General features: G+C 49.1%; 1 protein-coding gene across 4 annotated transcripts in view; it reads right to left on the bottom strand.

Annotated features, from left to right (window-relative positions):
- The window catches only part of OSBPL6 (oxysterol binding protein like 6), a 690,319-nt gene that overhangs the window by 209,252 nt on the left and 463,423 nt on the right, over positions 1-17,644 (bottom strand). For all 4 annotated transcript variants that reach the window (XM_085645216.1, XM_085645218.1, XM_085645217.1 and 1 more), the window contains one exon: positions 5,080-5,210. In XM_085645216.1, coding sequence (XP_085501342.1) covers positions 5,080-5,210 — 131 coding nt within the window. The remainder of the gene's footprint in view (positions 1-5,079; positions 5,211-17,644) is intronic.

The following is a 17,644-nucleotide window of genomic DNA, read 5'->3' on the forward strand; positions in this document are numbered from 1 at the left end:
TACCCCCCCTTCGGTCCCTGGTCGTTTGAGAGGCCGAGAAGGACGAGGGGCCTGGGAAAGGTAAAACAATTTCCCCCCTCGGAATAGGAATTGGAGAAGGCAGGCTCGATATAGTCTGACAACAAACAATTGATGGACGGAATGCTGACAATGCAGACATTCTCCCCCAGTCAAGAGATCTGGGTTAAATCCATCGTTCTTTTGCCCACTACACCACCCCAGTTTAGACATGGCCATATGCAAATCAGTCTTGACCCTGTGCCTCATGGTAACAGTCCAGCCCGAACTGCCAAGCCATGTCTTCCCTGGACCGGAATCAAGCATCCTAGGACCGGTTTCTGGCTATCAGCCGTCATCAGCCAGGATAGCTTGACTCTAGTGGCGTTGTGAGCACGGGTCCCACGTCTGGGAATACCCATCCCACTTAGGGCGAAAAGCGTTACAACAAACAATTGATGGACGGAATGCTGACAATGCAGACATTCTCCCCCAGTCAAGAGATCTGGGTTAAATCCATCGTTCTTTTGCCCACTACACCACCCCAGTTTAGACATGGCCATATGCAAATCAGTCTTGACCCTGTGCCTCATGGTAACAGTCCAGCCCGAACTGCCAAGCCATGTCTTCCCTGGACCGGAATCAAGCATCCTAGGACCGGTTTCTGGCTATCAGCCGTCATCAGCCAGGATAGCTTGACTCTAGTGGCGTTGTGAGCACGGGTCCCACGTCTGGGAATACCCATCCCACTTAGGGCGAAAAGCGTTACAACAAACAATTGATGGACGGAATGCTGACAATGCAGACATTCTCCCCCAGTCAAGAGATCTGGGTTAAATCCATCGTTCTTTTGCCCACTACACCACCCCAGTTTAGACATGGCCATATGCAAATCAGTCTTGACCCTGTGCCTCATGGTAACAGTCCAGCCCGAACTGCCAAGCCATGTCTTCCCTGGACCGGAATCAAGCATCCTAGGACCGGTTTCTGGCTATCAGCCGTCATCAGCCAGGATAGCTTGACTCTAGTGGCGTTGTGAGCACGGGTCCCACGTCTGGGAATACCCATCCCACTTAGGGCGAAAAGCGTTACAACAAACAATTGATGGACGGAATGCTGACAGTGCAGACATTCTCCCCCAGTCAAGAGATCTGGGTTAAATCCATCGTTCTTTTGCCCACTACACCACCCCAGTTTAGACATGGCCATATGCAAATCAGTCTTGACCCTGTGCCTCATGGTAACAGTCCAGCCCGAACTGCCAAGCCATGTCTTCCCTGGACCGGAATCAAGCATCCTAGGACCGGTTTCTGGCTATCAGCCGTCATCAGCCAGGATAGCTTGACTCTAGTGGCGTTGTGAGCACGGGTCCCACGTCTGGGAATACCCATCCCACTTAGGGCGAAAAGCGTTACAACAAACAATTGATGGACGGAATGCTGACAATGCAGACATTCTCCCCCAGTCAAGAGATCTGGGTTAAATCCATCGTTCTTTTGCCCACTACACCACCCCAGTTTAGACATGGCCATATGCAAATCAGTCTTGACCCTGTGCCTCATGGTATAGTCTGACCCTGGAGGCAACGACGCCGTGTCCGGCGCCGGAGGTGGCGCCGAGGTAGGATTCAACGGAGTTGCCGAGGCCGGGCCGGAGCTAACGGCAGCGCCGAGGCCGGAACCAGCGGCGGCACCGAGGCCGGAGCAAACGGCACCTCAGGGCATTTTGCCGGCGTAACCGGGTCCAAGGGCGGAGGCACGGTGGCAGAGCCACCCAAGGGGTCCACGGGACCCAAAGGCGCACCAGAGGGACCAGATGGGGCAAATAAACGGCCCATGGCCGTCAGGAAGACCAGTATTGCTTCCAGAGTCGCATACAGCCCCAGGAAAGTCTGACGCCTGGGGATATTCTAAGGTAAGGAATCTATCACTAACGTGTCTCTTTCAGATAATAGTGGCATGGAACATGAGAGAAGTGATTCAAATGATAACAGTGCACTGTTATGCAGATGGAAATTCTAAAATATGCAGCATATAATGAGATTCCAACCCTGGCAACATATGCTTCATCATCTCCTCGGGCAATAATCAGAACACAGAGAGTGTCTGCATCCATGGATTCTCTTGATGCTGCACTTCAATATGTAGCGGCTCAAGCTTCAATGTCAGCCAACCAACCAATGATATTAAGTTCAGCCAATGCTGCTCTACAAACTGTTGCAACTTCATCATTATCATCGAAGGCTACTATGCCATCTGGAAGTTCAAGGTCCAAATTTTTTTGTAAGATCCATGTCAGTCTCTGTCTTTAAGAGAAACTGCTGAGTATCAACTTTTAAAAACTGTTCCTCCTTTTTTCGGACGCTACATAAAGAAAAACTCAATAAAGGGACAGTTTGTACTTTTTACTTTTTACTCCCCGTATATAATTTTTCCCCCTGCCACAATAATTAGAAAATCATTATGAATGTCTAGCTTCTTTCATTTATCTCTTTACGTATAGCCTTACATTTTATTTAAAAAATATATTCCTTGAATGTATCGTTCTTATTGTTGCTGAGATGCCTATTGTGTCTTTTCTATCTTGGGCATTTCTCTGTTTGATTGAACTACTGTAGTAAACAATTAAGTCAAAATGTAGAACATGCATGATTCATATGACAAACAGCAGCCTTTTACTCAATGTCAGATTATTAGCTTTGAAACAATTTGCAACAATTGCCTTAACCCCAAAGTAAAACTTCAGAAACAAATCAGGTTAAAAATACTAGACCACATACAGCAATAAGCTTCCATTCAGAAGAACACAAATCCATTTCACATACACCAGACAGACACAGGCATAACACCTTACACCTGAGGGCCACCATCACAAACTCAAAAGGAGACTTACTTCCCTGCTCATAAAAATTCTGCAAAGCCGGAGAGATTCTGGCTAAATATTCCAAATATACCAATCCAAAAAAATATGCAAAGATCTGGAGCACCAAAGGCCCGGCTCTGAACCTGACTCAGCCAGACAAAAATTGATGCATATACCATTGGATGAGAATCCGGCATGAAACCTTGTGACATCTCCACATACAGAAGTATCTGCCTTTTTCCCACCACACAACATGAACGTAACAGGAAGAAATCACAATCAACGCAACACCAGTTCCATCAGAAGTGATAACCAACTGATTAAATCAATGATGGTCGCCTGACAATACAAAAGATGAAATGTTAACCAGAGAACACACAAAATTACCGCTGGTAGTGGTGCAAAGCAGAGAGCCCTCTTAAAACGTATGTAGAACATGAAATTATATTTTGTGAATAATCTCAAACCCAGTTACTGTGGCAAAACTAAGAAGAAATACAGCTAGGTGAGACAGCCAATTAAAACATTCTGATATGGGCATTGTTGACGGGCACTGGAACTGCATCAGAAACATCCAGCCACACGAGACAATGGAAATATGTTTCAGCATTCAGACTCACCAGGAAACAAATTGGAGGAGCTGAAAAGGATGACAAAGTTAAGCACAGACATGGGTTGCTAACAAATGTCTGGGGGCATGGCCAGGGTGCAGACTCAAACTGATATATCTCTGCTGAGCTCTCACTAAGGACTCCCATCTGAGGCTTAAGAAAATATGGGGCTATGAATTTGTGAAAATACCTGTAACATATTCGGGAAGTAGTAAGTAATGCTTTGACTTGGTGCAGACTTGGGTATGGGAGCTGCTTGTGCTACTTGAGCTTGATAACAAGCCTCAGCTCTCAACTCAACACACTGTTCCGCGAAAGGTGACACAACAATGAGGGAGGTAGGGCCTACAAATAACTATTGGTACCCCGAGAGTTGATGTACTGTTAATGGAGTGCATATGACCCACTGTCCTTGTGAGGAACTGCAGACTGCAATTGGTGCGAGTTGACATCCTGTACGTGGGTCTGCCCGGTGTTGCTGTGGGCAATCTTGGACATTTGAGAATGTCGCAGGTGGGGTAGTTTTGTCTGTCTCATCTGGGAGATTATGTCAGCTGTAGGGACTGGGCTCATGCATGAGGTCTGGAGCTGGTCTGGTGGTCTACCCTCCAGATAAGGGTGATGCTATTAGGCTGTGAGGGCAGAAGGTCACAGTGGCACAAGAAGTTTACGGACGCCCTATTTTATGAAGGAAAGTGATACGCGGTGCTCCATGCAACAGGATAGAGGTAAGTAGTTAATTTTATTGAAAACACTAAACAAGCTGATACTTCTACCTTTAAATTGGTAATTTGCTCTTTTCACTGGGCTAGTCCATGCGACCTTTGAAATGGAGTTTCAAATACAGAGCAAAAGCCTTCGGATGAGGATGGTGTAATATTTTCTAAATCTGATCGAAAACATAACTCCATTAACAAACAACTAGCAGTCCTTGTCTGGGGACGGGTTATCTGCTATAATAAATCTTCAAGCTTCACTAACGTCAGAGCGCTCTGTTGTGGCTACGCCAAGCCTCTCCAGAAGTTAGACTACTCTCCACAAAATGTAGTACAAAAGACAAGAATTAAATATGTTAAACCATCAATGGCTGAGCAAGTTCCCAAGCACGTGAACTTCAATGAGAGTAGCAATGACACCGAAAAACACTAGTGCCTCAGCAACCTCCATAAAGAAGAGATAAACACAAACGTGCTTAATGCAGAGTTTCTAGCACCTTCACTATGGGTGGGGGTACCCTTAAAAGGCTTTGTTGGTGAGAAAACTAAAGATATAGGGAGGACATTCGGTGGCTTGCAGATGTTGTGTCCGTGTTGGGAAAAACAAAGGCTCAAGCATAACTTCAAATGCAAGGCAGGCTGTCACAATTGTTCATGCAATTCAAGGACTTATGGCCTTAAAGCAGGGAAATGTCACAACATTGTACACACCATTGTAGATTGTCAAATTCATGCTGCAAAGCTAGCAGTGAAACGAAAATCAGAGTTCTACGACTCAAGACATAACAATTACACCGACTACTGTGCACTCTAGGTATTTTTAAAACACAACATTTGAACAAAACACTTTACTATGCAGTTGAGGTGAAACGGAATGATGCAGAAAAGAATACCTGAGAAAGTGACTGGCGGAGACGAACAACTTGAAAATTGTGACTAGAATAATCGTGCTCAGAGACCACCTGCTTCAGCTTCTCCTTCTCAATCGCGATGGTATTAAATGCAGCCTTTAAAAGAGAATTCACTATAAAACAAAATAAATGTTTTAGTGGTACACACTTACCATCGCTGTCTAGAAATTGTGGCAACTTACTGAAACCATTTTTAAAGTGTGCTAGAGATTTCAGCAACAGTCATACAGTTACCTATGACACATGATAATCTAACACAAATTGACGTTTTCAATCCTCATTAAAATGTAACACATACTATGGAGATTTTTTTAAATGCAGTTGTCCTAAAAATGATACCTACCAAACATCTAATGAAAATCAGATTGAATACGCACTGACATGGTCAATAAGTTTGTTTTTTAAGGTGAATATGTGTACTTGTGGAGAGTGGATAGAAAAGTGGTCTCGGGTGTTTTTATGCCTTTCTATGTTCTATCATATCTGTGTGTGTATTAATTTGACACCAAAGTCTCAAGCCCAAATTGGAATCAAAAATCCAAACATACACTAAATCACAAATCCATCAACTTGTCTATATTTTACACAATACATACACTTAAAAAAATCAAGACATTGGATTTGTTTGTACCTGTTTTGATAAAGCTTTGCAGAGATGGACAGTACTCAGAGGGCATGGCTGTAGAAAATCTTTTTTGATGCTGCAGCCCCAGTCTGACTTGATCTACCAATCACCAACTGCATTACCTTTAATCTTCTGCTGACCTGTCGCTTTAACCACAAGGTATCTCCAGTGACCAAAAACCACATCATCTCCCAGCTGACAGTATTTTAACCGCCAGCTATAATTTCAGGTGTCCAATACCCTGAGAATGGATCATAGCGATTCCTTCATATGAACCAACGCTGCTGCCTTCAAAAAGCCCTGGGAAGAATTGCCCCAGCGCGTAACACTTGTTGGCTCATCTTTCATATATAGAAATTACATGATCAAGACAAGAATTAAACCATATCTTTTTTTTTTTTTTTTTTTTTTGTTTTTGAAAATTTTATTGAACAATAAATCAATTACAAGAATGGGCCTACAACCACCGGGGCCGGCCGCTAGATTCGGGAAGGATCATACAGAGGTTAAGGCAGTAGTCGACTCCCGGGGTCCAGCCCCGTACATGACTCCGGAAAGTCCTAGGGAAGCAGGATACATAGGTTTAACATAAATAACAAATAAAAACAAAAGGCGAGGCGTAAAGGCAAAAAAAGTGGGTAAGGCTACATCCGGGGGACTCTACTTCTGATCTTCAAATAGCTACTAAAAGGCAGGAGTAATAATAGGTCGGGGGGGGGGGGCACGGGAGAGGAACGTCTATATTCGATTATCCCAAAAGTCGCAGGGAACCATCAAGGGTCAGGGGGACAAGGCAATGTCGGTGTCCACCAGGGGGGAACACAGATACCCCCACGATACGCATTCCATTGCCCCCAGATTCTACCCCACGCCCCCGGCTTGCCACGAGCAACATACACAGTCTTCTCCCTGAACATGCACCAGTCCATGTTCTCCTTCCATACGGACACGGTGGGAGGCCGCTGGGAACCCCAAAGCTGCGCTATATCTCTCTTGGCAATCATGTTCCCCAGGGCCGCCCACCGAGTCTGAGCCGCGTTATAATCATTGGGCTCCCACACATTCAGGACACAGCGGCGCACCTCCGGCAGCAGCACAACCCCGGTGACTTGTCCCATGACCACATGAATCCGACGCCAGTATTCCGCCACCTCGCGACACTCCCAAAGGATATGGAGAAAGGTGGCTCTGAGTCCACATCCCCGCTTACAGAGCCCGTCTTCAGAAAATCCCATCGAGACCAAACGGGGACCCGTCACATACACCCGGTGGAGAATCTTAAGTTGGACCAGACGGAGACGGGCTGGAATGGCCACTTCCTTGGGGGACGACAGTGCGGACTGCCAGTCCTCGTCGTCCAGTTCCACCCCATCCCCCGTCCACGCCTCCCGGAGGTGCACCAAGAGGTCAGCCCGATTATTGATAAGTTTTTTATAAATTAATGAAATAGTACTGTCGGGGACATGACCATCGAGTATGCGGTCCTCGAGGGGCGAAGAAGCCGGGATATTGGTCCCCTCCTCAAAAACAGAGAGCAGGGCATGCCGAATCTGGGCGTAGCGGAAGAACTCCCTTTCCGTAAGTTCGTATTCGCTCTGGAGCGCCGCGAATGTTTTAACAGCACCCTTAATCCATAGGTCTCCCACTCTACTAATACCAATCGTGTCCCAACGTTCAAACCCCTTCGTTGTCCAGAGGCTTCCCAGGCGATCGGAGGCAAACAGAGGAGTAGCACATGTTAATCGCTCACTCCAGCCCAAGGCTACATTGGCCGCCTTCCAGATCCGTACCGCAATCTTAGTAGGGCCCGTAAGGGTCCGTCCCGCCGAGCTGGAGTAAAGTGCCCTGTTATAGTTCCCGCCGGGAAGCAGGAATTTATCCATTTCATACGCCGGATTCAAGCCAGGCGCATACGTGGCATGGTTTATGGCCGACAGCTGTGAGGCCCAATAATACCTGCGAATGTCGGGAAGCGCGATGCCCCCGTCGTACCAGGGGAGAGTAAGCTTCGCCAGAGCGATACGCGCCCGTCCATCCCACACCAGTCTCCTCTGCAAGCTCTCCACCTCCCGAAAGTAGGACACCGGAATAACATCGAAGGAGTTCTGGAGTGCATAGAGAAATCTGGGAAGGGACATCATTTTGAACAGCGCTGCCCGACCCAGCGGGGACAAGGGCAGCCTACACCACCGAGCCGTGTCCTCCCTCAAACGCCGAAGTGGAAGCAGGAGATTCTGCTCATAGCGAGCCACCGGGTCCATCGAGACGTATATTCCCAGGTATTTAAAGCCGGACAGAGATAATTGGATCGGAAGCCGAGGCGGCAAGAGAGGAGGGTCACCAGAGATAGGATAGACACAGGATTTAGACCAGTTGATCGTTAGACCGGAATTTCTCCCAAAGGAAGTCAGAACATCAAAGAGAACATTAAGCGACTGCCGCGGCGAGGTGAGATACAGGAGAATATCGTCCGCATACAACGAGATCCGATCCTCGAAGCCCGGGGCCCACCGGATCCCTCTGATCGAGGGCTCCCAGCGGAGCCAAGCAGCGAGCGGCTCCAAGGCAAGAGCAAAGAGCAGAGGGGACAACGGGCACCCCTGCCTCGTACCCCTACCGAGATCGAAGGGCCGAGAGACCCGCCCATTAACTACCACCTGAGCCATGGGTCCCGTGTAAAGAAGCTTCACCCAGCCAAGAAATCCCTCCCCAAAGCCGAATTTGGTCAAGACAGCCCAGAGAAATGGCCACTCGATGGTGTCAAAGGCCATCGTGGCGTCTAAAGAAACCAGCACGGCAGGTTCGGAGAGGTACTCCGCCCTGGCGAGGGCGCCGTGAAGACGCCGCAAGTTAAGAGCGGTGTTACGGTGAGGGATGAAGCCGCATTGATCAGGATGAATCAAATCACAGATGACGCTCAACAAACGGTTGGCAAGGACTTTCGCCAGGATTTTAGGCTCTGCATTTAGCAGCGAAATAGGCCTGTAGGAGGCACAGCGATCTCGTGGCTTACCTTCCTTAGGGATCACGACTATCGTTGCCAGACGTTGGTCGTCAGGAAGGGAACCCGCATCAAGGGACTCTTGAAACATACGACGGAGGAAGGGCGCGAGTTTATCCGGGCGCAACTTGTATAATTCAATAGGCAGACCGTTGGGACCCATCGCCTTGCCCGAACGAAGGGACCGAATCGCAGTTGCTATTTCATCTACAGACAAGGGGGCGTCCAGCTGCTCACGGTCTTCGACAGACAAGCCGGGCAAAGCAATATCCCTCAGCAGAAGGCGAGAGTCTTCTTCATCCCTATCAGTCACCGGGGAGTACACGGCCCGGAGGTGGTCAGCGAAACATTCCACAATCTCACCAGGCTCAGTCACACACACTCCATCCGCGACACACAGCTCCGGGACCACTCGGTTCACTCTCTCCTTCCTATCCAGCCATGCAATCAACTTTCCCGCCTTGTCCCCGGCATCATACAATCGACCCTGCTGTTCCCTATACAACGTTTTGGCGGCGTCAGTGACAAGAGACCTGTATTCAAACTGTTTCAGGCTGAGGGCATGGAGCCCGCCCGGTGTGACACCCGCCTCCAAGGCCGACTCCAGCCCCGAAATGTCAGTCTCCAGCTTCACCACTGCCTCACTCTTGAGTTTCTTAGCCACCACTATCTGGGAGAGGGCGTGTCCGCGGATTACGGTTTTAAAGGCTTCCCACAGGGACATTGCGGACGACACCGACCCCTCGTTTTCAAGGAAGTATTGGTCCATAGCCTTAACCAGGCTGTCGCGAGTCATAGGGTCTCTCAGGTACCACGGGTTAATGGGAGCAATCCGCCCTGCAGACCGCGTCTCGGCGTCAAAGAGCAGCCACAGCGGGGAATGATCGGAAATACCCCGCGCCAGGTGCCTAACCTCCCGAATCCGACTAGTCTGTGCCGCGGGCATAAGGAAATAGTCTAACCTAGAAAGACTCCCATGTGCCCCAGAGTGAAAAGTGTACTGACATTGGGTCGGATGCATTAATCTCCAGCTATCTACCAGGCCGAAGGTATCCAGCAGGCCACCAAGCCATGCCTGGGCAGCGGGGAGGGCCCTGGGTGGGTGACGATCCAGGTCACCCGAAACCACCGAATTAAAATCCCCGCCCATAAGCAAAAGGCCATCCGGAAGTTCAAGCAGCATTCGACCCAAGTCCGCGAAGGTGGAGTTCTGGAGGCCCGGGGGGACGTAGACTGAGACCAGGGAAAGGGGCTGCCCCTCCCATCTCCCAGACAGACACACATAGCGCCCTCTGTCATCCGAGACTACCCTAGTGATATCCAACGGAAGTGAGGATCGCAGGAGAATGCCCGCCCCCCTGGAACCAGTTGTGAAACCAGAATGGGCCACGAGGCGGTATCCTCCCCTGTTCATTGCATGACAAACATTGCCCACCAGATGCGTCTCCTGGATAAACACCACATCAGGAGTAAGACGACGCAAATACTGCAGTACTATACCCCGTTTGATACGATCCCCCAACCCATTGACGTTCCATGACATCAGTCTCAACCCGTCCCCCCCCATCCCCTCCAATAGACCAAAGGCCCCCCCGTCAGTAGCACAGTTCCCGTATCTGGACAAAAATCAATACCTCGCCCTGTAAACAAAAAACACACAGCAAAACAGCCCCTCCCTCCCCCCAACCCCCCCCCAAAAATCCCAACTCCCCCCACCCTGCACCCCTGCGGGCCTGAAAACCCCCCCAACTTGCAGTGTGCCTGTCGCCCTACTAACCCCATTCTACGAAAAGACCCCGGAGGAGGAAAGGGATCCGTCCCCGCCCGCCCCCCACACTGGTCCTAGTGAGACAAAATGAACAAAAGAAGTAAAACCCAGATGAACAGTGCAAAATGGCAAAATCAAGGACCAAAAGTTACTCCAAAGGGGACCCGTCACCTTCGGCGCCCGCAGAGGGCCCGGGACGGTCACCTCTGTCCGGCAACGAGTCCAGCCAGTCACTCACGGCCACAGGAGAGTCAAAGAAGGCAGTCCGATCCTCATGTTCCACCCGGAGTTTTGCAGGGTAGAGCATAGAGTACTTTAGGCCCAGTTCACGGAGACGGCGCTTCACCCCCTGGAATCCCATCCGCTGTTTCTGAACAAGTTGGGTAAAGTCCGGATAAAAGTTAATGGATGAGTTCTCATGACGCACCGGGCCGTGGACCCGTGAGGCCTGTAGAATCGCATCTCGGTCTCTATAGTGGAACAGTTTGGCCACGATAGGCCTCGGGGGGGCCCCCGGCCGTGGCCGACCGCCCGGAACTCGATGTGCCCGCTCCACGGCAAAGAACTTACTTAGGCCAGCAGGGGCCAACTGTTGGAGGATGAGTTCCTCAACCAGGAGGTCAACCGGTCGGCTGTCGGAGGACTCCGGTACGCCTATGACACGGATGTTGTTGCGTCGGGCCCGTCCCTCGAAGTCCTCCAGCCGCCGGGCCATCTGGTCGTTGACCGCCTTAATGTCACCAAGCGCGGCCTGCAGGTCCGACACATCCGTACCAAGGGTGGAGGTCCGCACATCGAGAGCCTGTACCCTCTCATTTGTTTTGGAGAGATCTGCCCGAATTAAGGTGACATCGATCGCCACCGTGTCGATTTTACGGGCCAGGACCTCATATTGCGTGGCGATGGTTTCCCTGATGCCCTCAATGGCGCCCATGATGTCCTGCAGGGAGAGCTCCGGAGAGACGGTCGTGCCACCACCGACGGCATCCGGGGGGGGGGCCGGTCGCTCCAGGGGACCCTCTGCCCTGAGTGTAACGGTCCATGTTGTTGGCCTGGACCGGTCCCCCGCGGAGGGAGGCCTTAGTCTTACGCCCCTCGGGGCCCCCCTTGCCCCCCATGTGGTCACGGACACCGAAGGGGATCGCCGATCAAGAGTCGTAGGGGGACCGGCACCACAGACCAGCGCCTCACCATAGACCACAATATAGCGGTGCGGGGGGACCCAAGGCGACGGGCACTCTAGTGGCAGGTGGAGACAAGGCCTCGCGCAGAGGCCAGGGGAATACCCCGCCACATCAATTGCAGTCGCAGGCCAGCCCCCTGAAGTACGAAAGTGAAACCGAAAGTGGTAGAGCGGCCACTGGCACCGCACTGCAGCCGCTGTTGTTCAATTACGACACGGCTCCACGGTTCACCTTCGCCCCGGGCACCTCCGTCGGGTGGGTCCCAAAAGTTCGAACGACGACAACTCAGGATTCCCAGGTCCGATTCGAGTTCTGAAAAGAGATACGTGCTCATCCGGTCTTCATCTGCCAGATTCCACAAACCACATCAGGATATTCTCAGGATAAATTCCGAGGAGCAGCAAGGGTCCGGGGAGCCCTGTGCTCACGCGACCATCTTGGATGCGCGCTAGGCTCCTCCTCTTATCTATTATGTTAACTGTGTAGCAGTTTGTTTATGTAACAAAAGTATGTGAACTTGACACGTGAGGTCCCCTGTGCATTCTGGTTTAAAAAACACATTAGGGTGAAGACAGTCCCTTACTATGAAGAGCTGTGGGAATTTTCTTTCATGATGCTGCCCGGAGGTGACTATGCTGCAGCGACGTGCTACTGAAATCAGCTTTAGGTCTCTCCTACCAGGAAAGAGTAGGCTGTTTGGACGTGAAAGACCTATTGTGGGCTTACAAAAAACGTACTGTGGGGCTTAGAGCCTGCCCATTGCTTACCAAGTGCTTGCTTCTTATTGAATACTTATTATTCAATAGCTTACCTTCCTCTTCTTGTGTTTGTCCTTTCCCTAGAATAAGGCCTCTTTAACATCCTTTTGATTGACTGATTTGTATCCTTCCACTGCTCACTTTTGAGAACTATTTTTCCTTTTGCTTCCAGCACTCCAAGAGAGGGCATATGTTTCTAGCTCTCTCCCTCGTGTGATACTGCTCTAGGCAAATACCTACTCACTCCTCTACCACGCACTTTCAATGTTGCTCCCTCCTTCCCCTACCCCATCTATTTTTATTTTCTTTCTAGTGCTTCAGTGACAAAGGACTATTGTACGATTGAAAAGTACACTTAATTGATGTGCCGCCCCCTTCCCTCTAAAGTGCTGTACCACTTTCCATCTCCCACTCCTCTCCACAGACATCTGTGCTGTGTCTTCGGCAACCAAAGTGAGTCAGAAACACATTTCTGTTGATATTTTCAGGGCTATGTTTAAATGCCAGCTGCCCCTCTTCTTCCCTCTGGGTTGTTAGCTGCCTGCACAAGTATCCCCGGTGCATGGGGGTGGTGGGGGGTAGGGCAGATAATAGGCTAGAAGGTCAGCATCCTACTATTGCCAGAGCACTAGCCGTGAGTTTGTTTACATTTATTTACAGAAGGGTTGTGGGGGCTTCCTGGAGGGCTTGCGTGTATCAATCACATAAGTGATAGCCTTTAGATCTCTGCAAATCACTGGCATCTCCTGTCATTGTTCCCATAGAGCTGCAGACATAATTTGCATCACTTCTGTTTACTGCCACAGTCCTCTTTCCTTTCTTCCTGCAGCTAAGTCTTGAAGACAATAACGCTGTGCAGCAGTTCCTCTTAAGTAGGTTAAAACGTGTTCTAACTTATAGAAGTTATACATTGTCAAAGATTAATAGCACAGTTTCAATGGCACATGGCATTAGATTATTGTAGTTAGTGCTAGCTCTGACGGTTTTAAATGCAGATTATTCTTCCCAGTGATTAGATGAAGGACACAAAGTAATGAGAGGAAGAGAGTATGAGTGATTTATCTTTCCCGAAGCAACCTGTGCATATTTCTTGTTTACATTGAGTTGTGATAGAAAAGCGCCCCCTGTCCGAATGTTGTTTGTTGTTGTTTGATCATCAGTTCTGAAACATGACAGTTTTGTATTTTTCTTTCATACTAGAATTGCCTCTTACAAAGTGGCATCTCTAGAAATTATTTTTAGAAGGGGCACACAAGGGGCCACAGATAGAACTGGCTGGGCAACTTACAACAGGAAATCACGAAGATTGTGTGCATGTGTTTTTTAAACACAGGAAGTATAATAATGATATCTTACTCTACGTTAAAAAACCCATAGAAATTCACCGACAAAACAAAGGTTAAAGAGACATTATAGTAAGGCTTTATAATAATATAAAAACTGTGTTCTAAAACAAAAAAAACTGTGAATTTCACCAGTTACAGTTTACTGAGCTAATTGTAACTTGTACCTCCATAAATATGTTGAAAAAGACCATTACTTGTCATATTTGTAATAAGGTGGCCCACTGGAAACGAGAATGTAGATTGAATCTATATCAAATGCAGAATGATGCTCATATGCAAGTATGAAGGTGGTGCCAATGTACAATATGCCATTTCAAAGGTCATATAATGCCAATATGCCCCAACCCCCAATGATGCAACAAAGCATGGTTACCTAAATATATAATTTGAATCCAAACGCAAAGGTTCTACAGAACATCTTCATTCTTGCTAATTTTCTCCAACAGTTCCTGGGTTTTGACAGTCCCACTGGACTGTACTCTGATCAATTATAATGATGGTGCCTGACGGGGGGGGGGGGGGGGGGGGGGGGTAGATCAGAGTGGGCCATATGTAGATAGAATGGTAAATAGCCACCCTGTATCATTTTATCATTTTTGATTGATACTGGATCTAGCCACTCTACTGTGAAAAAAGTAAAGGTCCCACACCTATCTCTCTTCAGAAAACAAGTCCAAGTTGTAGGCATTTCTCATCAACAGAGTACGAACCAAGTTTCAGCTAAGTTCGCTGTCCCTGTGTCTCTTGAAGAGGACCATTAATTTGAAGTATGTTATGTTATGTTAAGTGATGCTTATAAAGCGCACTGACACCGAAGCTTCCTGGCGCTGGTAGACAGAACAGAGTGAGGGGGAGGTAGAGGAACAGAGTCTACGTGGGGGTGGGAAAGAGGTGAGTTTTTAGCATTTTCCTAAATTTGAGAAAAGAGGAGCAAGATTTAATAGAGAAAGGGAGGAGGTTCCAGAGCCCGGGGGCTAGGTGAGAGAACCGGCGTCCGCCGAATCTCTTAGTGTTGCTCCTGGGGGTGATCAGCAAGTCGCGGTGGGCGGATCGAAGATTACGTGTGGGGCAGTGAGGACGGATGGTAGATTTTAGAAAAGCAGGGGAGGGGCAATTAAGTGCCTTAAAGGTGAGACAAGCCACCTTAAAGGCAGCCCTTCGCTCAACCGGGAGCCAATGCAGGTTCATAAGCAGAGGTTTAGCTGATTGCCATCTAGGTGTTCCATGGATCAGGCGGGCAGCCTGGTTCTGAACGATTTGAAGGCGTTGAGTCAGGTATTGTGGCAAACCGTGATAGATGGCATTGGAAAAATCCAACCGGGAGAGTACCAGTGAAATGACAGTTTGGGTGAGTGCTGCCGGGGGGAGAAGGTGGCGGATTTTATGGATCCTCCGAAGTTGGAACATACAGGAGGAGACCACCGCTCCCACCTGAGCACTAAGAGAAAGCTCGGTGTCGATAATGACACCCAGACTTTTTACTGATTTTGCTGGGACGGGGAGGGGGAGCCGAACTCCGGCGGCCAGAACTGTGAGCCCCAGTAGGTGGCGCTGAGTCCGGGAAGTAGGAGCTCAGTTTTACCGGGGTTCAACTTTAATTGGTTCTGGTTCATCCAGAGTTGGATATGAGTCATGGCACCATGGAAAGTTGTGATGGCATTAGGTGAGTTAAGGGGGAAAATGATTTGGAGATCGTCAGCATAGTTATAGGTGACGATGTCCCATTTCAGAAGCGATTGAATGAGTGGCCGGAGGTAGAGATTAAAGAGAAGCGGGGAGAGGGAAGAGCCTTGGGGAACACCACAGGATGTGAGAGATTTTTTTGCAGTGTAGGGACCAAGGCGGACCGCCTGTGTTCTCCCGGTGAGGAAAGACCTGACCCACTCGAGAGCAACGCCCTGGATGCCCGCCTGTCCGACACGGTGGAGAAGGATGTCATGGTCCACCGTGTCGAACGCGGCCGAAAGATCCAGTAAGACGAGGGCTTGGGGGTTTCCCGCGTCCGCGTTGCCTCTGAGTGTGTCAAGGGCTGCCAGTATGACAGCTTCTGTAGAATGAGCGGGTCTGAAGCCGGCCTGGGTAGGTACAAGGTAGCCGGAAGATTCAATAAACCCGGACAGGCAGCGAGTGACATGGGCCTCCATGAGTTTAGAAAAGTAGGGGAGAAGGGAGATGGGGCGATAGTTCGATGGCTCCGTAGTAGCGGCGCCAGTTTTTTTTAGTAAGGGTAAAAGGATAGCTTCCTTGAAGGAGGTGGGGCAAGTGCCACTGCTGAGGGAGCTATTAAGTAGGTGTAAAATACTGTCAGGTAGATTGAGACATATGTTCCGCAGAACGGACGGCGGGCAGCAATCATTTGGGGAGCCAGATTTTACGCGAGTGGCTAGTTCCGCCAAAGAAGAGGAGTCTAGGACCGGAAAGGAAGTAAAGGACAGGGGATTATTGAGGGAGTTATCCAGTAGTGGCAGTTGGTGGAGTGAGGGAATGGATTTTTTGATAGAAGAAATTTTTTCTAGAAAGTACGAGTTCAAGGTGTCGCAGGCCTCCTGCGTGGGAGTCTGGGCTGGTAGGGTCCTATCATCTGTGGTTAACTCGTTCATAACTCTGAACACCTCCTTAGATTTATTAGCTGCCTGGGATATCCTACTGGCGAAGTGTTCGGATTTAGCTGAGCGAATAGCTATTTTAAATTCTTTGCGAGCGGTCAGAAAAGATTGTTTGGCTAGGTCAAAATAATCGTGTCTCCAGATGCGTTCCAGCTGGCGTGTTTTGAGTTTCCGGGCTTTAAGGTCATCGGAGAACCACCTGTGAGAGTTCCTATGTTTGGTGCAGGGAAATTTGACCAAAGGGGCAAACAAGTCGCTGGCCGACTCAAGCCAGGTGGCCACTTTTTGTTCCAGCCCGTCCATGTCGGTGGGGTCGGAAATCACCGGGGAGGAGTCAGCCAGGGCAGTTAGAAATCCCTGGGAGTCATATGAACTCCATTTACGGGCATGGCCACCGGCCATCAAGGGAGCGGGGGTCTGAGCAGCAACCGTGATGGTAGTGTCTACCAAGTGATGGTCGGACCAGGCACACGGACGTATGTCTGGTGGGGACAGCTCCAGGTTGCAGGTCCAGATCTGGTCCAAGACGTGTCCCTTGATATGAGTAGGTTGGGAGACGTGTTGGACAAGGTTCAAGCTTTTAAGCATCTCAAAAAGGTCAGTGGCATGAGAGCCGGCGTGGCTATCGCCGAACCAGTAATTCAGGTCGCCGAAAATGGCGAGATGGGAATGCGATATAAGAAGGGAGGATAGTTGTTCACTAAGAATTGCGGAAAAAGATGGCATGGGATATGGGGGCCGGTATAGTAAGAGAAGAGTGAGGGGCTCAGCATCCTTCTGCTAGTTAATAACTAGGTTCTCCACCTGAGGTAGAGGAAGGGAGTATGAAGATATGGATTTAAGGCGTGACTCAAGTCCTGTCAATCTGTTGTACAGGGATTTACTCTGCACATCAAACAGTGTGATCTATTACACACCAGATGGTATGGAATTTCAGACACACAATGACTTTAAATTAAAATCCTGAGAAGCAGCAGTTAGGTTGTTCCCAGTTTCGACAAAAGAAGATTTGCCTCCTGACGTAAGATGTATGGAGAAAGAGGAAGACTGGAGTTTACAGTCAAAGACATTGGACTGATTAAGAATGTCGAACCAGTCGGAATCACAGTGAAAGCTAATGCAGAATATTCCTTAACGCCCCAATATAACCTCACAGCTGAAGCAGTACAGGAATTATGCCTGTCACTGAATCAATGTTAGAACAAGGCATTTTAAAATAATTGTTAGGGAGTCCCTGCAAATCACCTGTGATGGGATTG

The sequence above is a fragment of the Triturus cristatus genome, chromosome 3_1 (genome assembly GCF_964204655.1).
Source record: "Triturus cristatus chromosome 3_1, aTriCri1.1, whole genome shotgun sequence".
NCBI lineage: Eukaryota > Metazoa > Chordata > Amphibia > Caudata > Salamandridae > Triturus > Triturus cristatus.